The sequence below is a fragment of the Crotalus tigris genome, unplaced genomic scaffold, assembly GCF_016545835.1.
Source record: "Crotalus tigris isolate CLP2741 ecotype Arizona unplaced genomic scaffold, ASM1654583v1 scf7180000017725.2566008, whole genome shotgun sequence".
Classification (NCBI taxonomy): domain Eukaryota; kingdom Metazoa; phylum Chordata; class Lepidosauria; order Squamata; family Viperidae; genus Crotalus; species Crotalus tigris.
This window is the reverse complement of record NW_024096593.1, coordinates 644,868-670,939: the sequence shown is the minus strand read 5'-3', so window position 1 is coordinate 670,939 and position 26,072 is coordinate 644,868. Positions and strand designations below refer to the sequence as shown.

The following is a 26,072-nucleotide window of genomic DNA, read 5'->3' as shown; positions in this document are numbered from 1 at the left end:
TATTTCCACAGACATAACCTTTGCTTTAGTGAAGACTTTTCAGCACTTCTCAACCAATTTTTCAACCAAAGGCACTGTTTGTTTTTGTTGTGATACCTCCAGTTTCAAGTCTATTATTCAGTAAATACCATAAAGGGCAGCTATGCCATCTCAACAGATAAAGTAAAATCAAAATTATACTTACTGATGTCAGATTATTTCCATAACCCATGTTATAGAACCTTTTTATTTTCTCAAGATATTTAAATTGTGACAGCAATTTTATATCATGACTAGTTTAAGGAATTGCATGTATGTGCTACATACATACTCCAGACCAGGGATCCCCAACCCTCGGTCCATGGACTAGTACTGGGCCATAGCATGCCAGCAACCGGTCTGCACAAACAAGTAAAGCCCATCCGTGAGATGCAGGCAGCATACAAAACCATGCACCTTCTCGTCCACGGAAAAACCTGTCTCCACGGAACTGGTCCCTAGTGCCCAAAAGATTGGGGACCTCTGCTCCAGACCATTTCTTTAGAATACTATAAATAATTAACCCATATTAGTAAATCAGAAATCATTCAGTTTCTCTGAATGGATCATATTTACATGTTCAATACTGCATTTATGCTAGTTTTGTTCTTATTTTTTCCATGTACGTTTTGTGATTCTTTAGGTTTGGAGATACCTCCTTGCAAGAAAGCCTTAACCAGGAAAATATGGAATTGCTAAAAGAATATTATAAGTTATTAATGGAAAAAATGCCTCCTGATTGTAAGCATTTTAATAGAACTTCATTATGTTGAATTTGTCACATTTGTCACATAAACCATAAGGTAACATCATTCCTACAGAGTCATTTTTTATAAACTTGAGTTTCTTTATTATTTTATTGCAAACACTGCCTTTTCTGTCTCCCAAATCTCTTTCACTTGAAATAGAATTTACCATCAGTATTGATGGAACTGATTGAAGGTTTACATGGAATAATATTGAAATAATATTTTCATAGGTTCTAATTTCAAATACTTTTCTATTTCATATTTGTTTTGATTTTTACCGGCAAAAAATATAACAAGGAGAATAAAATATTAATCACACAAGCATCACGTTATATAACTTCCATAGTAGTTCAACAATCCTATGGAAAAATATGTGAAAGTTAAGGTGTATTAATAGGACATGACAAATTTTTTTGCAGCACCAGTTGGCATTTCCTTAACTCAAGTGTCTATTTTGTGGGATTGTGTAATTACTGTATAACCCAAGAAAAAGACACAGATGTAGCAGGTGTTGTGCAACCACTGTCCCATGTCAGACTCTGGATGACTTGGATTAGGACTATGGTTGTCATGGTGACCATGCTCCGAAAGGAGGTAAATTGAATTTTCCTAAAATGATAAGTCTGGAGAACTCTGCTCCCAATCCAGAATGATTTCAATGAACTTAGACTGGGAAATTGCTTTACAGCAGAGAAGCTAGTTACAATAGCAGCAATCCCAACTGATCCCTAGAGCCCAACCTAACAAACATATCTCATATATGATACTGTGTTGCACCATGCATGAGACTACAGGAATTTCCTACATGACATTCGCCAATTTCCACTCCTGCTCCGGAGTCTGAACTGATGCCACATCTGAAATCCATATGATGATACTTCCAAAAGGCCCCACCTAGGTCTCAGTAATGCAGGCCAGGTCAGCCCTCTCATCAACAAATAAATCACAAATGAGGGAAGCCTTATTACAGACTGACCTGGCATTTACAAGCAACATTTGAAAGCCAAAATACAGCCACCTAACAAACCCCCTCCAAAGAAGATGGTTTGTTGAGATGGTGGTTGTTATATATATTGCAAGTTTCAATTCTACAACATTAATTTGCAGTTCATTCTGTGATGTTCTGGTGACTGGCTTCTATCCCCCTTTTGTTATACGTTTCTTCTTTTATTTCCTATACATGTCCCTTTCACTTTTCAGAATTTCAGAATGCATGTCTGTATCTACATTGGTACCTGTAGATGACCTCATTTTTCTTTGTAATATAAATTGTTTGCTGTTGCAATTTCAGTAACACATTTTGCAGAATTTTCCATCCTTCCTAGACATATTTCTCCTTCAAAATTGCAATCTCCTGGATTTGATTTACCTTCCACCTGAGTTCATTGAAATCTGCTTCTCTGAAAGTTAGTATACAGGTTTGACTTCTCTCTATTCTTCCTCCTCTTGAACATGAACTCAAGGATAACATGATCCATTTCTCCCAAGATTCCAATTACTTTTACTTCTTCAATCTTCTTCAGTTTCTTCTTCTTGGCATTTATGTAATAATTCCTTACACCGTAAGTGCTAACTCTACTAGCTTTCCATTGTAGTTTTCTACCAATCTCTAAGTCATTCTTTTGCTTTCATGCTTATCTCTTGTATTGTTCAAGCCAGTTTTTGGCATTATGTTCAATTCTTTGACACCTATCATTCTCTAGCTAACATTTCTCCAGATACATCCTTCCCAGGCTTTGTGAGATGTAGGGCACTTTTTGCCACAGTTTCTTCATGTAGATATGACTGAAGAATATAAATCCAGTAAGGGATCTCAATTACAAGTACCTTCCTGTCCAGGCCTCATAATTTGTAAAGATCTGTTCAAGGTGCCTATGGAGATTCTCAGTCATCCAGGCCATGGTTGTCCCAAAGGTGCTTTTTCAAGAGACAACTGGATTTTCTTGTTTTCCTTTGAAGACATTTTGCTTCTCATCCAAGAAACCTCGATCTGAAGGTTGAAAAAGTGCCTTTTGGGACATCTGTTCAAGGTCTATTCTGATATTGTCATCCATCATCACATGAATTATTAGGAGGAAATAGTTATTTTTATATATATACAAATTTTATTAAATGTACATTTAAAAACAGAAGTGGACATGATTCAGCTTCCCTGGCAACAACATTGCTATTAGTATTACCTTATGTTACAGAAAGAAAAACAGAAATTTAAAATACATTCTCTAACAGGACAGAGTATAACAAACTGTACATATAATATCTGTAAATTTTTTAGTAAAACATCTTTCAGTCATAAACATTGTATTTACATATCTTTCAGTTGTGTCCTAATATAGGTGTTAATAAGAAATCCTTACGATATCAACTAATCATTCGATAATCTCAGCGATCCTCCTTATCTCTAACCAATCGTACAAATTTTTCCAAATTTCATAATACTCCGTTTCAATTTTATTTTTAATCTCTAGAGTTAACCTGTCCATTTCGGCACAGGTTAAGATTTTATTTATTATTTCTTCTTCAGTGGGGTTTCCTTTCTTTTCCATTTTTGGGCGTATGCCAATCTTGCTGCGGTTAAAATATGCAATAGTAAGTAGAGAGATGCTTTGCTGAGTTTATCATTAATAATCCCTAATAAGAAGGTTTCTGGTTTTAAATCAAGTTTTTGTAATAGTATTTCTTCCAGCCAATTTTTAATCTGATGCCCAAAATTTTGCGCTTTTGAACATTCCCACCATATGTGATAGTAAGTCCCTGGAAGCTTTCTACATTTCCAGCATGTCGGTGCGGTTTTTTAATCTATTTTTGCTAGCCTTGTAGGGGGAAGGTGCCATCTATAAAACATCTTGTATAGGACTTCCGGTGGTTAAAGCGGTGGAGATGGCGGCTACTTTGTAGCCGTCCTCCTGAGAAGGTGTCAGATCCGCGGAGCACAGCGTTTACCAGCTGGCCCGCGGCTCGCAATCCCCTTCCCGGGCGAAGGGAAGGGGCAGAGATCGCATGAATAGAGGTAGAACCTCTTAACTCTCCCTGGATTTTTATTTTTAGGGGGGTAGAAAGAGGGTTCCCTCGGAGTTCATTGCCTTCTCCGCCTCTCAGCTGTCTTTGTTTCTTCGGAAACAAAGCGAGACGCCGCTACCATCTCCGTACTTAAAGAAACCGTGAGTAATCTTAAACCGGACAGAACTGTTTAAAGGATTTTATTTATAGTTTAGCTTCATTTTATTTTTTTTTAGTTTATTTAGTTTATTTAGTATATGCTGATTTTTTTTTATTTTTTTAAGCTTTCTCTTTTTTTTCGGGCGGAAAAGTGAGAGTGAAAGTAAAATGGCGTTTTGAAAGTTTTTTTTTCCTTTAAAAGACGGATCGGCTGAATTGTTGTTTAATACTGCTTTTTTTTACTTTTTTTACTTTTTTATTCTTGGGGACTTTTAGATTGATCTTATTTTATTCTATTTTATCTTATTTTTAATTTTTTTTTGGATTACTTATTTTTATCGGTATTTTTAAGAAGAAAGGAAGATAAATTAAAATGGCTTCAAAACGACAACCAGCTACTGCAGCTTCTAAAGTAACTTCTTCTCCTGCTACTTCTACTGTGCAACAACAACTTAAAATAATACCCTCAGTGCAGCAACCTAAATCCACTCCACCTTCACCTCCCCCATCTGGTACATCAGCACAAGACATTAAAGAAATAATGGTAAGTGCTGTCTCACAGTTTAGGGAGGAAATGAAACAACTTTTGGACCAGAATAAATCTGAAACTAAGGAGGAAATGAAGAAAGAGATGAAGGAGCTTTTAGAACAGAATAATGCTATTTTGAGGGATGATATACTTCTAGCTCTATCTGGAATGGCCTCAGTGGTTGTGAAGCTGGACTCCAGAGTAGAGGAAATTGAAGAAACAGTTGAACTTTTGGATTATAAATTTCAAGATATGGAGAAAAAAGTGGAGACTTCACAAGATGATATTCTTATGTTCCAGTATAGACAGATGGAATATGCTTTGAGAATAAGGGGTCTGAAAGAAGATAAAACTCAAGATTTGATGGAAATGGTGATTAATGACTTGGCTGTTATTTTGAATATTGATAAAGAAGAGTTACGTGGGGATGTGGAAAGAATTTATAGAGTTAATTCTTGGATTGCAAAACAGAGGAATTTGCCTAGAGATGTGGTGATATATTTTGCTAAGAAGTCTTTGCGAAATCAGATTCTACAAACTTTTTATAATAAAAGATTTCAGATTGCTGCCCAAGATATTATTATTTTAAAGGAAATTCCACCTAAAATTTTAAGAAGCAGAAAAGATTTTGCTTTTTTAGTAAATGAACTTAAAGCAAGACAAATGCCATTTAGATGGGAGATTCCGATGGGCATTGTTTTGAGCCATGCGGGGACACGTTATAGACTTAATACAGTTGCTAAAGCTAAGGAATTTTATAAAACGGTCCTGGGAGCAGGCTCTCCTTTGCCCATGATGCATAAAGTCTTGAGTGACAAAGAGATGGAACAGAAATCTGAAGGTACAGGGATGATGACTGCTGGACAGGTGGTATGGATGTCTCAACCAGAGGTTAAAGAACAGAGAATGACCCGTGCAGCACATAAACGTAAAGAAAAAGAACAACAGAAAAAAGAAAAAGAAAAAGAAATTGAAGAATCTACTCAGCAAATTGCTTCAGTGCCGGTGGGAGGAGCAAGACCCAAAAGCTCTGCTACATATTCATCAGCAGCAGAATTTGAGCGGATCTTCTCCAGGCTGAAGGCCAAGGGAGATGGCAAAGCTCCTGTCCTGGAATGTTAATGGATTAAACATTCCTCAAAAGAGAAAAAAAATTTACCACTATTTGAAACAACATAACAATGATATTATTTGCTTGCAAGAAACTCATATTACAGCTAAAGATCAAAAATATTTAAATAATCCTCGCTTGGGATCTCATTTTGTATCTCCCGCCCCTGGGAAGAAAGGGGGTGTGGTAATCTATGTTAAACAGAATTTATCCGCTACCTTGTTAGAATCAGACCCTTACGGAAGATATGTTATGCTTGAACTTGGTTTATATGGCAAGAAAATTCTTATTGTGGGGTTGTATGCACCAAACCAGCAACAGGAGCAAATTTAGGCAAAGTTAACTTTCCTAAATTAACAGAAGATCAGGAAAAAAAGATTAACGGTTTAATTACTAAGGAAGAAATTGTTACAGCTATTAAACAATTGAAATTGGGCAAAGCGCCGGGTACGGATGGGTTGACATCTATTTATTATAAAGCTTTAGTAGAAGAGATGACTCAACCGTTGTGTGAACTGTTTAATAATTTATTACAGGGGTTAGAGATCCCTCCATCCTGGCGTAATGCATTTATATCATTGATTCCAAAAGATAGTCAAGATCTTACTTTGCCTAAAAATTATAGGCCTATATCTCTTTTAAATGTGGATTATAAAATTTTTGCAAAAATTTTAGCTAACAGGCTTATGGGGATCTTGCAGCAGTTTATACATAGGGATCAATCGGGTTTTATAACTGGAAGGTATATGAAGAATAACGTTAGACAAATTATTAATTTATTAGAGTATTTAGAAAAGAATAACCAAGTCTCTGCAGGCCTGATATTTTTGGATGCTGAAAAAGCCTTTGATCAAGTGAATTGGCAGTTTATGCTGTGTTTAATCAAGGAGATGAATTTTGGACAAAATATATTACAAGTATTATCCAATATATATCAAAAACAGACTGCTCAAATTATTGTAAATGGGGGTTTGTCAGAGGCTTTTGTAATAGAAAAAGGAACAAGACAGGGATGCCCGTTGTCTCCGTTATTGTTTGTTTTAACACTGGAAATTTTGTTGATTAAAATTCGGGAGTCTCAAGAAATAAAAGGAATAGAAATTAATAAAAAAGAATATAAATTAAGAGCCTTTGCAGATGACTTGGTTGTTACTTTGTCTCAACCTGTTTCTTCGGTGGTGAAATTATTACAATTGATTCAACAATATGGACGTGTTTCTGGCTTTAAAATTAATAATAATAAGACCAAAATATTAGCTAAAAACATGACTAATGGTGATAAACAGGCTTTAGTTAACTTAACAGACTTTGAAATTGTTGATAAGGTAAAATATTTGGGGGTTACATTATCTGCTTCTAATGTAAAATTGTATAAAAATAATTATGAAAAGCTGTGGATGGAGGTACAGAAGGATTTAAAAAACTGGAATAATTTACAGTTATCCCTTATGGGCAGAATTGCAGTTATTAAAATGAATGTCCTGCCAAAGTTTATTTTTTTGTTTCAAATGTTACCTATCTTAAAGAACGAACGTAATTTAGATGAATGGCAAAAAGGTATTAATAAATTTGTTTGGGCAGGGAAAAAACCAAGGGTGAAACTTAAAATAATGCAAGATTTTCGTGAGAGAGGTGGACTCAAGGTACCAAATATGAAATTGTATTATGATGCTGTAGTATTGACATTGATTAGCGACTGGGTGAATTTAACAAATACAGAAATACTTCATTTGGAAGGCTGGGACCTATTTTTTGGATGGCATGCCTATTTAATATTTAATAAAAAAGTGGATTGGGTTTTTAAGTCTCATATTATAAGAAACTCTTTGCTAAGAGTGTGGAGAAAGTATTATAAAAGTGACTTCAAAATACCATTATGGGCTATACCTCGGCATGCCATAGAAGGTATAAGGAAAGGGGTAAATATGGACAAGGTCTCTTACGTACAGTTATTAAGATGGGATGGCCAAGACTGGCAGTTAAAATCTTTGGAAGAATTAACACATGAAAACTTAACTTATTCATGGTTCCAATATAGACAAATAGTGGATAGATGGAAGATGGATTGTAAAATGGGCTGGCTTAGAGAAGATGAAATTTTTTTAAAACAAGTAAGAGATCAAAGGCCAACCCATATTAAGAGAGTTTATGGGGTTTTAGTGGAATTAGATTCAGAACTTGAACTAGTTAAAGATTGTATGATTAAATGGGCACAGAATATTGGTGAAACGATTTCAATGGATACTTGGGAACTTATTTGGATAAGAAATGTTAAATTCACACAAGCGCAAAATTTAAGAGAGAATTTTTATAAGATGTTTTATAGATGGCACCTTGACCCAAAGAAAATGTCCATTATGTACCCTAATCTACAGCCGAAATGCTGGAGATGTGGATATTTGGATGCTACCTATTACCATATTTGGTGGACGTGTAAGCATATAAAAGCTTTTTGGATTAAGATATGGTGGAATATTCAAAGAATTTTTAAAAGGAGGGTAAAATTTACTCCGCAATTATTTTTACTAGGTATTGTTATTGACTGTGATGCTAAGGAGGTTATATTGATGTTAAATTTGATTACAGCCGCTAGGTTGTTAATAGGACAATATTGGAAGAAGGAATCTTTGCCTACTTTACAAGAATGGTTTCATAAAGTTTCGTATTTGGCAGAAATGGCAAAGATTTCGGCTTTCTTAAAGGAGCAATCTCAAGAAAAATTTTTTGCGGTATGGGAAAAATGGATAAATTTTATACAACATAATTTGGATATGGAAAAATATTATTTAGCCTTTTTATAATTTGTAATGATTGTTTTTTCTTTCTTTCTTTCTTCTTTTTCTTTTTTATATATATACATTTTTTATGTATTATTATTCATATATTTTTTTTTATATATATATATATGCTTTATTCTTCGTCTACTTTCTTCTTTCTTCTTTCTCTCTCTCTTTTCTCTTTTTATTTTTTTTTTTTTTCTTTTTTAGTATATATTATTCATTTTAAAGTTTATGTTATCTATATTATTATTATATATATTATTATTGTGATTTTTATTATTATTATTAATTATTTTATAAATTGCAAATGTTATTTTTAAAATATTTGTTAAATAATCCTATATTCAGTTCTGGGAAGTCGGGGGGGGTGGGGTGGTTGGGGAGGGGGGGGTGGATTTTTATTTGTAAAACTTTTGAAAAATTTCAATAAAAAAAAAAAAAAAAAAAACATCTTGTATAGATTTTCTTTATATGAGGTGGCTAGTGTTAACCTCCTGTTATTGTTGATTAAGGAAACCCAGCAATTTGTCTGTCATAATTAGGATAGAGGACCTGGAATATAACACACCTCCCATGACATCATATTAGTCTGCATAGTCTTAATGCAGTTTCAGTTCATTTCACAGGGAACCCCCCATCATTACAATACATTTCTCTTTTTTCATTTTTTTTTCTTCAACTTCATGGTCAAAGTGTCTTCCACATTGTTCTGCTAAACTGGGCTAATGAGATTTATCCAGTTAGGTATGGAATATCTTCAAGAGCAAGAAGCTGATACCATGCTTTGAGCTCAGTCACTGAAAACCACTTATTTCTCTTGCTTTACTGGGTGACATGCTTCCCTTACTTTCCTCCAGTAGCTACTCCAGCTTTCATGTTCCTCTCTGCTTCTCTTATTTTCTCCAGGAACTTTTCATCTTCCCTGGTATGTGCAAGTATAGAACTTCTCTCTTCATGTTATTTTTTTTATTCTCTTTTGGTAGAAACATAGGAATGTTGGTTTAGATTCTCTTCAAACATTGCATGAACATCACCACAAGGGATCCTTTGTTCTTCATTCTGCTCAAGGTAATTGGAACGGATGCCCACATTCCTTCTACCAAACTCTTATGTTAGGTTTCTCTGTTTGCTCTCCCTATTTGTACATTCAATGAAGTTTTCCGAATGTATCTGATATTACTTATTTTTCTTTGTCACCTTACTGTTTCAGTGCTGAATATCTCATGAGACTAAATTTTATTCATAAGAACTGTGGCTTGTAAGTGAAGAATTAAAAGTCCTAACGCCACATGCTCTCTTGAAAATTGGAGCACATCTAATATAAAAATGTTTAAACTTATAGTACAGGAACATCAAATATAATTTGATGTAGATATTCTATGTATTAAATTGTTTCCATGTTAGTATTCCGTTCCTTGACCCAAAATTTCCTTTTCTTCTCTTTCTGCTATGCATTTTGTTTTATGACCAAATGCTACAAATAGAAGAAAATCTAATTTCCTATTTTCGTATACTGAATTTTGGGCTGTTTATTATTTCTTTGTCCTTGTAATGAAAATGCCTTTGCGCACTGAGCCCTGGAAAATCCCTGGTTCAGGTTAAGACCTGATTATACCTGCCATCAAAATATAAGAAGACCTCAAAAGAGAGACTTAAAATCACTGTTGTTATTCAATAAGAATTTATTTATTTCAGGTGATCTTTAGTGAACTGCAGCATTTTTTTCTGGATTTTCATGAAGACTATTGTTATTTAAAATTGCTTTCTCCCTAGGATATAAAAGATTTTAATCAATATTTTAGTGCATTTGCAGAACCGATGCAAGCCTACATTTTCCAGCTGATAACAGCATTATTTATGGAGTTTTATTTGCTGAGTCTCTTGAAGCTACTGGAATTAATGCTAATCAAGTTAAACCTGTGTTTAACTATGACAGATGATCAAAAATGCCACTAGTTTTTTGAATGTTAAAACAGTCATCTTTGTAATTAGAAAAATCAATAAAAATTGACGCATTAAGCACTTTTCTTGCTTATAGTTTGTGAAATTACTGCAAAAGGTTAGAACTAGCTTAATAATATGTAAATTCAACATTTATCCCAGCCATTACAGTTCCTAAATTTCCAAACAACCTGAAGCTTTTAATTTTAATATCTTTCCAAATTGTCAATATGCAAATACAATTTCTGTGTGATTTTGTTATGGGTTAAGACAAATGTGATATGAAACAAAGATGTTTCTTTTTTATTGCTTTGTTTTGTTTTTTGTTTCTTACATTTACATCTTAAATTGATAAAATAGAAAAACAGAAGTTCATCCATTTAACACCTTCCCTGCCCCACATTTGGTAAGAACTGAAAAGAGGCAGGATTTCAACAAGAGCAAATGTAAAAAGATAGGAGGAAAAATAGCAAAAGGCAAGAGACAAACACAGCGGCTTGCCACTGTTTGAAGGAAAGGTTCATTATTGAACTAATTTTTTCTCCATCAACCCGATCAAAAAAATTCTCATCATCACTATAACATAAGCTACTGTATTCTAGTAATGAATAGCTGGTGTGTTCTGTAATTTTTATATAATTTCTTTGATTAAAGCTCCGTAGTAAAACTCAATAGTAATAAAACTATTATAAAGAGCCTACATTTAAAACAGTGTTTTAAATTAAGATGTTTGTTATTATTATTCTTTTTCTTGACTCCTCATGTCTTCCTTTCTCCTGCCCATCCAGGGTATTGTGTTTTTTGTTCACCTGTTGCAATTATAGAAAAGCAGTATTAGGAATAATTATAGAGAGGAAACAGAAATAAAGTTGATTGTGGAATGCTTCCGGTTTCCATTCAAATTACAGACACTGGGTGCTTTGTACTTCAGAAGAAACTTTCAAATAATAGTATCTATATTAATGAACATAATTATTTGGTCAGTCAATATATCAATAATGATATTACTTTGTTAGATGAAAATACTCATGTATTTGAAAGGACTGTGTAGCTACTTTTTTAATGAATGGGAAATATTATCACTGACTGCTTCCTTCTCCTTTTCAGGCCTACCACTTTTTCAAGAACAGAATGATTTAAAAGGATTACTAGAAAATCTTCATCAAAATATTCAGACTAAAAAAAGAAAGAATGTCGAAATCATGTGGTTGGCTGCAACGGTAAGAAGCCTCATCAAACAGCAATTCCATTGAAGTCATTCTGTCTTGTTAAATTAAACTCTGAATACTCAAAGAGGAAAGTCATTAATGAGTTGATTTTTATCACTCTAAATTTTTAATTACAAAATATGTATATTTGTATATTCCTTCCAAGTACTTTATCAAACTATAAGTGAAATCAATTGCACATGCATGTTTTACCCAAGCCAGTTTTTCTAGTGCCCTGTTTGAAATTTTAAATCCCTCCAGACACATTGATATTACATATTCTTTTGAAAACATTCTCTGTATATAATGAATCATAGACTTTAAATTACTTTTTCTACCAGGATTAAGCGCTTTAGGTTTTGGTTGGAGGTTTGGTTTGAAATTAGGAAAGAAACTGAAATGATTCTGTAGCCATTTCATGAATATCCTATTTGCATTTTCATCTCATCTGCAGTTGAGAAAAACAGAAGATATAGAAGAGAAGATTGACATTAGGGGTGAAATCAGGGAGTGTTGGGATTAGATTTCATTTTCATTGGTAAGATATACTAAGAAAATAGTTCTTGAAAATAATTTGGCTTCTTTACAGACACTATTCCTGTGGCCCAACTATATTGACATACTTCTGCTGTCTAATTTACTAAGACTCAAAAATAAATGATAGAAGAGCTTATTCAGACATTATGTACAAAAGCAGGTCTATGGATCTTCTTTTTTGTTTGTTTGTTTTTACTATCTGTGGTTCTTGACACATTCTGTAAAATAATGGATTGATCACGTGGCATGTCCAGGTATCATCTTTTTTTTAAATAATGGGTTGATCGCATAGCATGTCCAGATATCCTCATAATTACTGAATAATGGATTGAAAAACATAAGTATTTCAGGATAGAAACTAGAACTGAGGAAACTTGCATTTACCCACTGGTCTTCTGCCTGAATCTCACAGGCCATTGTCTTAAACTCAGCACAAGAAAAATGTTTGCTTCCATAGCTTCCTTTGTATGCTTTTTTGTACAGTTGATGTGGATACAAACCCTGCTAATGCAGCATCCTATGGGTCTAATTCTTAGTGGCCTGCTAATTACTTAGGAAAGATAGTAGGTAAGCTCAGCACTCCACCAAAAAAGTGTTTGGGGCAAGAACTTCTCATGTTCCTTCCAGATAAAGCCTCAAAAGCCAGAGGAATAATCAAGGCACGGTCTCTACAAGCAAACCCTTTGAAGATTGGGATAAGCCAGGTAGTCAGGGAGGGATTCCTCAAACTCAGCAAATGGTTCACTGTGCAATCTGTTAATTCAAGGTCTATGTGAAACCAGAAGATTAGTCATTTTTTTTTACTCTGGTCTTCTTGTCATACAGTATTTCAGTTAAGGTTCCCTCTTTCCCTGATCCTGGAATTCAACCTTGGAATGCAAGGAATACTATAGCTATCTCCACTGTCCTGATCTTCTCCTCCAGATATCATGGTGTTTCAAAGAATGACAATGATGTCTGACACCTAAAATGTTTCCAACTCAGACTGTGAATCTTCAAATACATGTATATGTATATAAAGATGTTTATAAATTATTCTGACCTTTATTTTATACTAGAAGTAATTGATGCAGAGAACTTTTTTGTTAAAAGCCAAAGTTTAACCATAGATTCACCCTATATTATCTCAAATTCACATTGATGGAAGTCAATTATAATTGTTATAAATGGTTCTACTCTAATTATATAGAAGTCCTGGGCTTTATTCAGGCATACTTGCTTGATTTATTTATGCCATTAATCTGACATCAGCTGCTTGATTGATTATTTATTTCAATTAATCTGACATCAATTGTACATACACTGATGCATTTATGCAATATATATTATCATTAGGTAATTAAGAATGTAGATTGTGTTGTCTAATTGGGACTCCACAAATTACCTATCAGCAAGTCAATTATATTTCTTTTTCCAGTCTTGTTTTTATTTTATTTTTCTTTGGTAAGCTAGATACTAAATAGACCACTGACCATAGTAATATGGTTGGTGGATTTCCTAATAGCAGGTAGCTACTGCTTTATTTTTGTTAATAACAATAAAACATCTATAGCAGCTAGATTATTTTCTCCATAAATGACTACAGTTATTTTCAGAATGCATCTGTCAAGATGGAAAATTAAAGACTGGAGAAAACAGAATACTAATTAATATGTGTGTATGTATGTATGTATATATATATATATGTATGTTTTCTGAGGTTTTCGCGCGTGTTTGTATGTAGGTCTTTGGTTATTCGGGTTTTCTCCCGCGTAAAATTTTACGCGGGAGAAAACCTGAATAACCAAAGACCCATATATATTGCAGGGGAGGAGAAAAGATCCTGACCCCCAACATGACCAACCCTGAAACAGCTAACAGAGTAACGTATGACAGAATGAAAATTAGCAATGGAAGGGGGATAGGTGCTGATGTGGGGGGTGTGCTTGGGACTCAATTCGATCAGCTGGGGCCGATGACATGCTCCAGGAGCCGGAAACAGGCATTAAACAGCTGTATATAAGACTTCCCCCGGCCTTTGCCTTTTAACCCTGACGATGTCAAATGTATTTGACGAAAGCTTGGTGGATTAAATTCTATTTTTGGATAGATATTCTCTTGGTGATCATTATTTTGACAATATGAATACTCCCAAGAGTCGCATTTTTGTTTTTATTTCTAATTATGTATATATATATATATGTATGTTTGTATGTATGTATGTATATGTATATGTATATATATCTTGGCACCACTTCCATGCTTTCTGTTCAGTGTCCTTATGTTGGAACAGTGACAGTTGTGAGGAGTGGGAGTCACAGTAGTAACCATCATTGCAGTAATGAGGCTCTTGCTAATACATCTTCAGCTTAATTGATCAGTGGTACACCGCTTCCATTTAACTCTGCCTCATGTCAAGGAAAGCAGTTGAATTCAGACAACAGTTTGCACGTTATAATGTAACAGCTAGCTTCTACATACATAACATAACATAACATAACATAACATAACATAACTCTCCTTGGACTTGAATTAATGATTTGTGTCAAAAATATTCACAATACCAACCTAATCCAGGAACATGAATGCATGTCCTGGTGGTTGGACTTAGTTTTTGACATTCCTGCACACTTTTTTTCAATGTTTGTGTGTGTGTGTGTTCCATAACTCCTTCGCACATTGGCCATTGTAATTCTGTTCTCCATTCTCCATTCATTATATTTTTCCAAACATCTCTATTAATCAGGTAATCGCTAGTAGAATATCTCATCTACTAGAGTTATTACTATACAGAAACCTTCCCATATGCAAACTATGTTTTCTTCCAACATTTCTCTATATAAGAAAACTCATTTTCCATATGAAACCCATTATTACTGGCATATTTATTCTGTTTGGAGGTTTTGTTGTAAGGCTTCACCTCTTTTATAATGCTCTCTATTTGGGAGTAGTTTCTCTTCCATTCCTGCCTTCAACTGCTTGTCTATAGTTAAACCATCCAATTTCTTTCTGAAATTAAGATAGATGCATCATCAGTGTTTTCTTTCCCTCAAGCCAGGTTTAAGCATTTGTTCATTAAGCTGCCATTTTCATCGTGAGCAGATGTATAGTACACTTATATTTGTGTAAAAAACACATTCTGCTTGTGAAGACCTGAGAAACTGCAGTGTCCTTGTCCAGTAACAATTGCATAATTATGTGGTTGTTATGTTATTAATATTATGTTACAAATATATAAAAGTTATACCTACAGAATACCAGCTGTGCTGAAGACCACAAAGCATTGGTCTCTACTTATTTTGATGTGTGAAATGTGATATTCTGATTCTGATTTCTACTACTGTATATGAATAGCACTACAAAAGGATTGCCGAGGCTTTCAAGTTTTTGTTTCTATTTTTAAAAATTAGGTTCAATTCATTACAGAATTTTGAGTTAGCTTTTCTGAATTAAAACATAGAACTTCAAAGCAGTTATAACTGAACCAAAAAGATGCTGAAGAACAAAGAGTTTGGCAACAGAACAGAAAAAAAGATCAGAAAGATGCAACCCATAGGGAGAGGCAGTATAAATGGTACTTTATTAAAAGCAGATACAGTAAAAAGATATGAAAATTGTCTTGTACAGAAGCAACTGTCAGTTAGCTTATGGAATCTGTCATCTAATACGTAAACAATCCTTTCCCAGTGAACACAACTTTTGGAATCACTGAGTTGTGGAAATCCTGTGGAATTATAATTCTTAAAAATATGCATATCAAAATAAAAATATGCAATGAATTAAAATTTGCTGCTTACATGTGTATAGCAAGCTAACTTACTGAATGAAATAACACTCTTCCAGGGACAAGTAATTTACTTTGCTTTTTAAAATCCTTAATAGTTATAAGCTTATTATTCAATATATCTTGAAATCTATTCTGTTGAATTATAATCCAACCATTTTACTGAGTATATTAGATCCAGGTTTATCCATATAATGGCAACGTCATACTTTGTTTACTGCAGAATACTTAATCTGGAAGTGGCAGCTGTTCAGAATGTGACATAATACATGTCCCCAGATACATGTTGCACACTTTTGTTGAAGCCCTAAAGATTGGATGCCAATTAACTACTGAAACACATGTATGGCTTTGCTTATAACATGGAAGACTGGAATAATTTGGGGAACAAAATACCTGATGAAATGCCTTCACCATTATAGATCTCTTTAATATTGAGACCTTTGAGAAGGTCCTTTAGATCACAGAACATAATTTTTGGTCACTACTGAGTGATTTTTCAGAGCATTCATATACCCTGGAATGTTCTGCCTTTTGAAATGTGTGAGGTGCCCATGGTTATCTATATTACATATCTCTTAAAAACAATTTACCCAGTTCTTCTCTGAGTGCTGACTAGTTAAGAAGCTGGCAGAAAGCCAGCAGCCCAAGTTCGAGACTGAATTCCACGTGACGGGGTCAGCTCCCATTCTCACCACAGATCCTGCCAATTTAGCAATTCAGAAGCATGCAAATGCAAGCAGATAAATAGGAACCAATTTGGTGGGAAGGTAACAGCACTCTACGATGTCATACTGTCTACATAACCATGGATGTGTCTTCGGGCAGCATTGACTCAATGGCCTTGAAATGGAGATGAGCACCGCCCCCTATAATCAGCAATAACTAATGGAGTAAAATCCGCAGGGACTAATTTATCTTATTGTTTTTTTTTTTTGTTTTTTTACTTTGTCTGAGTGATGGTTGGATGAATATTTTTTTGATGCTGCTCCTGTTTTCCTTTCCTCCAGTGTTTTTAGTCTGTGTGTGCCTATGTTTTGTTTTTAATTTACTATTATTTATGGCTTATATTTTTCTCACAGCCTCAAAATGTATTTGCAAAGGAAATAACATTGACATTATACTAAATATAGCATAATTATCTGGATAATTGATTTGAAAAATAATCCTGAAGGATTTATGGCATTTTTGCATTCAGGAATTACATGAGGCTTGTTCTTAAAATCATCTCAGATATAAAGTACAGTAAAATTAGTATATGATGACATTTTGTTTTATTCTATTTTTCTTTCTTATTAGATACTTATGAGGCAGTGAAAATATTTTGTGAAATTTGACCACAGTGATGGACTCAGTTTTTATTTGAATTGTGCATAACATTGAAAACAGAATTAACAAGCTAAACATGACTTATGAGGCATTTGCTCCTACATATGGATGAAGAGAAAGTGAGCAAAACACTAAACATTCTGTAGTTTTATATTCAGCTCAGTATGTCACAGTATGTTATATTTTATTTCAGGCCCTAAAAATGACAATAATTATGCGAAACAATATTTCACACTTTCATTCCTTCTGAATGTTGATTTAAATAATGTTTCATTTTTAAATTAAACTTGAGATTTAAGTTTTAATATTCTTTTATCTACAATAGATTCTTGGAACAAGTTTCATAAAATATTAGTACCACGATGTGGAATCTAGTGAATGGAACTTGACTCATTAACTTCAACAACTTGCATACTCCAAAAATTGCTTTTGGGTTAGGGCAGTGGTTCTCAACCTTTTTAATGCCGCGACCCCCCCCCCACCCGATTGTAAGTCGAGGACTACCCAACTTGTCGTAAGTTGAGGACTACCCAACCGGTCGTAGGACTTTCCCTGCCCGGGAGTGCCGCGCATGCGTGGTGCCAACCCCTGCACCGGTCGAGGTGTAGCTGGCAAGCGGCAGAGACAGAGCAGGCCGACCACCGGCTGGGCCACCAGCTGGCCCAGCCCAAGGGAGGTTAGGCACCCGCTGGGCCCCACGCGCACCAGCAACCCTTCTTGTGCCCGCCAGCCTCCCACCCCTGGCCCTCTTTTACTTACATTTTTAGTAGTTGCTCAGCAGGGAGAGGTGGAAACTTCCAGACAGTTCATCTTCACTGCAGACAACTTTCAGCACGGTTTGCAGAATGGGACTTTTGGCGGGCTCAGCAGGGCAGAGACAGCCTGGACAATTCCTATTGGCTTTTGAAAGCCAAAAGAATTAGACTCTATTCAAGAGAGTCTATTTTATTGGCTTTCAAAAGCCAATAGAATAAAAGGGAGTAGCGCAGCTAAGGAAAAGGGGAAAAAACGGCAGACTGCGTTGTTTGGTGACCCCCGTGAAATGGTTGTTCGACCCCAAATGGGGTCACGACCCACAGGTTGAGAACCGCTGGGTTGGGAGATCCTCCAGAGCACATTTTGGGCAATTTAAAGGAGAAGGAGGAAATGCTATTGTTCTTTCACTTTATCAGTGAAAACTATTCCCCCTTTGTAAATACACTATTTACAAATACAATACAATACAAATTACAAATGTATATTACAATATTACTATTGTAAGTATATTATCCATATTCTTCTAGATTATTGTAATCATTATTTATTATTAAACATATTTTGCCTGAATCCCAACAACTCTGAACAACTCACAACAATCAAAACATATAAATTACAATAAACCCATTTAAAAAGAAGAAAAAAATTAAAGATAATGATGACAAGAAAACAGACCAGATGGGAATTAAGTAACGGGTCTCACTCTCCCTCATCCTCATGACAGTTTTAAACAACAGCGGAGTTGTTAATTTTCTTTGGACATTTGCTATTGAAGATGCCCTGCTTTTATGCATGAAGTGTTACAGATTTTTATACTGTATATTGTAAATATTTGAAAATTCTTTAATATGAGATAATATCTGGCAAGTGAGAAACATTTCATTCTTTTTGGAAAAACAATTACCAATATTGTGGACGGATGAAAATTAATTACAAAGATCTATTAAGTATTCAAATAGGATTTATCTGTGACTTTTAGCTGCCAAGCATACATCCAAAGATAAAGAACTTTTAGACAGTGAAAGAGCACATTAAGATGAGAGAAATAGCCTGTGATAAACCAGATAGTGACTAATTGAGATTCATCTGCATTCCAGTTCTGCATTGGCAATGTCATTGCTATCTGGATTATCAAGTTTGAGAAATTTCTGAATTTCTTCCTAGATTGCTCTCTCAGCTGTTTTGCTATTTTGAAAGCACAATGAAATAGTCTGCATAGTCTGACTCAGATTAGCTAGATTTTATATTTCTTTAAATTGCTATAAACCCAAACATAAAATTGAGCTTATGTTATTTATACTTATGAGTAAGCTCTATAATAGTATCCAAAATGGTTTCTAAACAGAATGAAAGACTTGCTACTTGCTGTAATCTACATGTATTTTAATACCAGAAGAAACTAGGTTGGTGGATGCCAGATATTGGGTCTCTTCTGTACAGCATCTGATTTGCACACCTTACCTTGACAGGTCAGATCCAATGTCATAAATGTTTTTAATTATAAATGGGTACTAAATACTTCAATGGGTAGATCTTGATGGTTTTTTCCTTCTATTTTTAAACTTCGCTGAACCTATAGCTTTTTGTGTACATAAAATAATAGGTATCTGCAGAAATACATTCATTGCTACTTAAAATGTTTATAATATAATGTAAAAAGCCATTTTCCACCTTGTTCTCCTTCATTTGTATTAGCTTAGAGCTTGTGTGTTCTCCAGTAGAACTGATAGGAATTGAGAAAAGTTTTAGCTTCTATTTTAAATATAACTTAGTTGAACTTCCTGAAACGAATACTATATTATTTAACTGCCAGAAAGTATTTAAACATAATAAACATAACATATACTTTATGATATTTATATTGTAATTATAATATTTGTTATACAAATATTAAATGTAATATTTAATATAATGTAGATAAAGCAGAGCCAGAATTTCTTTTTTGTGTTTATTTATAGTTTGAAATTATTTTATTAAAAATGTAATTACAACAATAAAAATAATGCAGATTAAAAATAAAGTTGAAAATGCAGGAAAAAAGAAAAAATAGAAAAGAAATAAAAAATAAAATATATAAAAAGAATTTACTTCTCTCTTCATCATTGTAAGTATGAATACTTTTAATAACCTTTTCTTAAAATACAAGAAAGGATTGCTTCTTCCCATATCCTGTCTCTTATCTATAAACAAATCCTCAAAGCCTAACATTTCAGTCTTGATCACCAAAAGCCCATTAAGGCTTATTAGATTTAACCATATCTATTTTAACCTTGTCCAAATAAATCAATTTTATATTCCTTCCTTTCACTTTTAATAATTTTCATTTTAGCCCCTTTAAATAATGTCCTAGAACCTATTTCTTACTTACTATCTTACTGTTATTTGAGTGTCCCTTTTAATTAGTAAGACATCAGTTGGTTTCTTTTGTATATAGTACAAAAGTATAATGACATCTTTTTAAAATATCATTCTTTGAGCTTTTCATTTTAAAATCCATTTTTAGATTAGTCTCAGACTTGTCTGGTAAAACTTGTTCTTCTTCCATAACACAGTCTATCTAGAGAGGCAGATATTCTTAAAATTCATTCCTGGGTCCATTATTTTTTTTTAAAAAAAACCTTCAATACGTTATGTCCTATGTTAAAATATTTTGGTCCATTCTGTATTAGTAAATTAAATTTAAATGTTCTTTAATTGTAATTTAATTCCTTACAGGTGTCTCTAGTGTTCAATCTTCAAAGTCGCATTCTAACATGTTTTCTTCTAAAAGAATTAAAAACAAAAAGTTTTCACTAAGGATGGAAAGAAATTCACTGGTGTTTTTAGACTTGTCAATCCAAAAGTCCATAATAGTTGAAAAACAATTAACATGCCATTTCCAAACATATGCAAACTTAGTGTCCTTTGAAAGGCATGCCAACTGTGATTTGAGCAGGATAACTAATTCCTCATCTCCCAGAGTTCTAAAGCCACTATTGTCTTGTAATCTCCTCATGATGAGCAGTTGTTTAGAGCAGAGGTTTTCAACCTTTTCAGAGATTGTACCACTTTTAGGATATGGCAATATGCGAGTACCACCAGTTGCCTAGGAGATGTGCATGGCCTACTCGATGCCAGTTACTGGACACAGCTGGGTCAGAACGGAACAAATTGCACTGGCTGACCCGATGTGGGGACAACTCAGTGCCCAACAAACTCCCCGCTTCCAGCCAAGCGCATGTGCGTGTACACACACACACACACACACACACACACACACACACACCTCATTCTAGGGGCTTTTATCCACAGAGGAAGGAGAGGGCCTTGGCAATTTGCTAGCTCAGATGTGGATACAAGTGTCCAAGCTTGGAATGTTTGTGTGTGCATGGATAGCACACTAAAGAGATGTTCTTTTCCCAATCTCAGACATCGTTGGTTTTTCCCTGTCCAGTGTCCCCTCTTGGCAAAGCAGAAGGTGGAAGATGTTTGCAGAAAGTAGTTAACTCCGAGTCCAACTTCTATGTTGACTGATCTCTGGAGAGCAAGAGGAGGCAGCAGGAGAGCAGCGCTCCCAGGTTCTGCACAAGGGAGGCTGGCCCTTCTCAAAAGGGAATTCCCATTTCCAATCATGGGTGGTAAGGATGCTGGCTTGTTGGGGCAGCCTTCCCTCACACAGCTCCCCTGCCACCCCCTCCTCCTCTGCAGAGATCTGCAGGGGAGACAGAGATCTGGAGGGCAAGGTGCAGCCTCCATATTGGCCACTTCTACCTTTCCAAGCCCTCCTCGATTAAATATACATTATATATAAATTAAAACACAGCCAAAAAGAAAACATAGTTAAATCATTAATTACAGCTCTTCACATATTTTCTGGAAAAACCACCTTTATTGATGTTAGGAAGGAAGAGCAAATCTCATTAAGGAACTCTTAACAGGAAGGGAATTGAAGACCCCAAAAGGTCTTGTTCTTTCTAATCTGCCTCTACAGCTCAGAATACTCACCTTAAAATCAGAACCCAGAAAAATTCAGTTAATCCACAATACCGCCCTATGAAGAATGAAGATAATCTCTGGGCCCTGAGACCATGCAGGTGTCCAGTCAGAATATTAGTGGCACACCTGTCAACAACTGGAAATGCATAAGTCCATGTACTTCTCTTCCCTGTCTCACAACCCAATCCATACATCCTTTAATTTTCAGACACATCTTTTTCTCATAAGCTCCTTAAAAACCCACAAGGTATACTGTAATTAGCAGGAAAAATAAATCTAGCACTCCTGAATTATTTCCCCAAGGGGGAAAGGAAAATTCACAGCCTGCAGGTTGCTAGTAGTCATCAAACAACATAGTTATTGCTGCTAACGGCAAGAATAAATAACAAATCAATTTTGCAGCTTTCTCCTGTTACTACATCCTCTTACCTCCAGAATGTGGCCTGGAATTGCTCAAGGGCCTAGTCTAAAATCTGGTTGAGTAGTTTGCAGCCAGGTATTCAGTACAGACCTTGCCAGTGTGATTTTAATAGCCCAGGAAGGGCTAGGAAAACCCGAGGAAAACTGCAATCAATAAACCATGGTGGACTAAGCTTGTTTTGCTCTATTTTGATTTTCCACCCCAGCAGCAGCCCATCGATTTCAGAACTGCATGGCCACAAAGGTAGTGGCCTTCCCAATCCCTGCTTAGAGAGAGATTTGCATTTCGGCGAGAGTTAAGCCATATGTCCCCAAACAAAGGAAAAATCTGAATCCAGTGGGCCAGAAGGCAGCCCAGCCACCATGCCCCTCTGGTTCTTTCTTCACGGCCCGACGGCACAGACGCAGTCACTGCTCCTCGCCATAGCTGGGGCTGGACTTGCAAGTACCTCTGTCCTCTTCCTCCTGCAAAGCGGCGCTCCAGTCTCGTCCTGCCAAGGAAGGGGGCGGCAGCTGAGAGTACAGCAGATATGCAGCTTGTCAGCAGTGCTCAAAGTATGCCCAACTTTACTTCGGAATTTCGGGGTTGGAAAGTGGAGGGGCAGCACTGCCTTTGCATGCCTGGCAGCACCTGCTACAAAGTTTCCTGCTTCTCCCCCCCCCCCCTGCAGCTACCTCCTTTAGAGCCTTCCTGATGCCGACAGGCCTGCCGACATAGGTCCTCCCACTTTGTCCTGCAAAGTGCGGCTCACCCGGCGCTCTTGCCTGCCACCATGCCAGCAGACCCATTCTGCCATAGTCATTGGTTTCATTTTTGTTAACTGTCTTCAATTTGCCATTTATTCCCATGAAGTCCAGAACCAAAACTTCGAAGGAAATCAGAGAATCCCTTCTTTAATTATTCAAAAATTATCACTTCTAGCTTATGTGAGGCCCATCCCAATAAAAATAAATAATAGCATATTAAAAATAGGCATCACCTACTCCCCACACAAAAGCATAAGTTAAATTATTAAGCACTGTTAAGTTAAATTTTATTATTTAATGTCTACATATCAGGCCACCTTGATTCCCGTGTCTTGACTTGTTGGCATTTAATTAAACCTCTTCTATAGAAATCCAAATGCTGCCTGTGAGGCTACATCTTGAATTGACTTATCAACTCAAAGTCAAAACATTTCTTTTTACCACTGGTGTCTCTTGCACATTTTGATGCATTCAGCCAAACGATTGATATACATTCTATATATTGTTGGAACTTGATTTTTATTTATTTTATTTATATACTTATCAAATTTTATACACTTGCTTGACTAGGCAATTATGGTAAAAGCATTATTTAATGAATAAACTATACTTAGAAATGGGGTATTTTGTGTTATCAAAAGAACAAAGCTGAAAATATTTTTGAAAGGTGTGATGTATTGGTTTCTCTAAATCGTTTCATATTAGATCAGCGTTTCCCAACCTTTCCTGCTCAGTGGGGGTGGCAGGGGGGATGGTTTTGTGTGCATGCTTTCACAAATGCAGCTTCATATGCACACATGCTCATTCAACACTTCTGCGCCTTGTTTCTAAACGGGCTGTGACCCAGCATTAGGCCACAGACGGGGTTGAGGACTCTTGTGCTAGATAATGCAATATGCCTATAGTTAAAATGCATATATGGTAGTTATTTGGTTTTCTTTGTGCATTATAGACAATCCAACAAAAACTTTATTATGCACAAAAAACAGCACAGAACAATAGACTCTAAAAGGGTATAGAAGTATCAAATTACAATATGAAAGAAAAGACACTATATCTTCTTTTTGCACTATAGATTTGCCGCAAGTTAAATGGTGTACGGTTCACCTGCTGTAAAAGTGCCAAAGATAGGACATCAATGTCAGTGACACTGGAACAATGTTCAATTTTAAGAGATGAGCATCAATTGCACAAAGATTTCTTTATTCGAGCATTGGACTGTATGAGGAGGTATGTTCTTAATCCTTCACTGTTTGTTATCTATTTACATATTTTCAAGTTTGTAGATGTGTTTTAATCTACGTTTCTCTGACTAACTCAGGGTACAGTTTGAAAAAAGTGACATTTTAATTACTTTCCCAAGCCAGGACCATATTTCAGTCTTTCATAGATAGCTTTTTCTGAAATATATTGAATTCTCACAAAGATAGTTCCGAATACTGCTAAATATATGTTATGTTTTAACCATACTTTATTTCCCTTGGTACTTTGATGAGTTTCTTCAATTAAAGACAAATAAAATACAGCAACCAAACTTAATTAAGCTGGCACTTGTTTTTTTAAAATTAAATTACTTTGCACTTAGTTGTAATTATACAATGAATCTGATTAAATTAATCAAGATATTTAATTAGGAGAAATAGTTTGATTTGCTTATTGGCAATAAATTTAAATGAAACAAAATAATAGCTTGTAAAGGTCAGATTTATTATTTTCAAAGGAACTTGCATTAAGTACACTTGGTAATTTGGACAAGTGCTGAAAAACACATTTTTTAGATTAAGAAATAAACATTGTTTGCACTTGATAACTAACTTTTGTATACTGAATTCTAGATATCTTCTTTAGTGAATAACTATTTGGTGAGAATTAACTGATCATGCTTTGAAATCCAGTAGAAAATTAAAAAGTCTAGCCATTTATTAATATTCCTTGTTATGCAAAGAAAATGTAACAGTTCCTGTTTATAAATTATTTGAACTACATGCAGATAACTTAACTAAAAGAAATTAGGTATTCAAAGAATGCCATTCTACTAAGTGGATGAATTACATTTTTGGAAAAGCTGCTAATGACAATAACAATAAATCAGTGGGACCATAGAACAATTCAATTCCTTAGCTCTTTTGTAAATTGCTAATGTTGCATGATACTGTTTATGCTATTTCATATATTCCATTATTGTCCATATATCCTGTCCCGGTTTAGCTTTTCATTCATGATTGGCAATGCATGTACTAGCTTTCTTGTTGAATGTGCTTATATTGATTATTGGTGTATTTTATCTATTTAATTATAAGTTCTATTCATTTACAGCTATTATGCTTTTCAGAATCAGCTTGTAATCCATAAGACAGCACAGCTACTACATGTTTTTTAGGAATTATTCCTGATGGCATACATATAACACCAGAATGATAAATATAAGTACCACCATTAACAAATAATGATAAAAGCAATCAAAGATCTATAATATTTTTTTATAAAAATAATCTGCCGTCTATTGTAATCTCATATTAATTTGTATTAGTTTGCATTAATTTTTAGCATCCTTACTATTAAAACACTAAAGTACTAGTAAAGTACTACTAATACTACTAATACTAAAATAGACTACTTTAAATAACCAATTAAACCATCCAAGGTTACAAATAAATGAAGCTCTGAATAATGATTTGTCAGTAAGATCAAATTAAGCCAGTTGTCTTTACTTTCCATAGAAAAAGTGCTCACATTTGTTTACTCTTCCACAGAATATAGATATGAGGAATATTTTTTTAGTATTGGTGAAAACTGCCATAAAAGTGTTTTCACTTTTGTAAAAATGATATCAGCATATCTGCCCAGAGTTCATGCAACTAAGTAAAGTTATAATTCTTCTGGATTTACTGCAAATTTTTAGAGACATTAAAAGGTGGAGCTAACAAGAAAGTTTTGTCTATATTTTTGAAGGACTTCTGCATTTTTAACCAGCTTTCACTTAATCTATGGCATTTAAAATCTTCTGTAAGTATGATCTAAAATACCTGCTACTGGCAAAATGTATGTTT

General features: G+C 34.8%; 1 protein-coding gene across 13 annotated transcripts in view; it reads left to right on the top strand.

Moving 5' to 3' along the window:
- INPP4B (inositol polyphosphate-4-phosphatase type II B) overlaps positions 1 to 26,072 on the top strand; it is a 291,651-nt gene that overhangs the window by 248,285 nt on the left and 17,294 nt on the right. For 11 of the 13 annotated variants that reach the window (XM_039338942.1, XM_039338941.1, XM_039338936.1 and 8 more), the window contains 3 exons: positions 662 to 759; positions 11,395 to 11,507; positions 24,098 to 24,252. In XM_039338942.1, the coding sequence (XP_039194876.1) occupies positions 662 to 759; positions 11,395 to 11,507; positions 24,098 to 24,252 (366 nt within the window). Of the gene's footprint in view, positions 1 to 661; positions 760 to 11,394; positions 11,508 to 11,949; positions 12,034 to 17,094; positions 17,598 to 24,097; positions 24,253 to 26,072 lie in introns of those variants that run through there. The other 2 variants (XM_039338947.1, XM_039338949.1) reach the window with 2 other exon arrangements.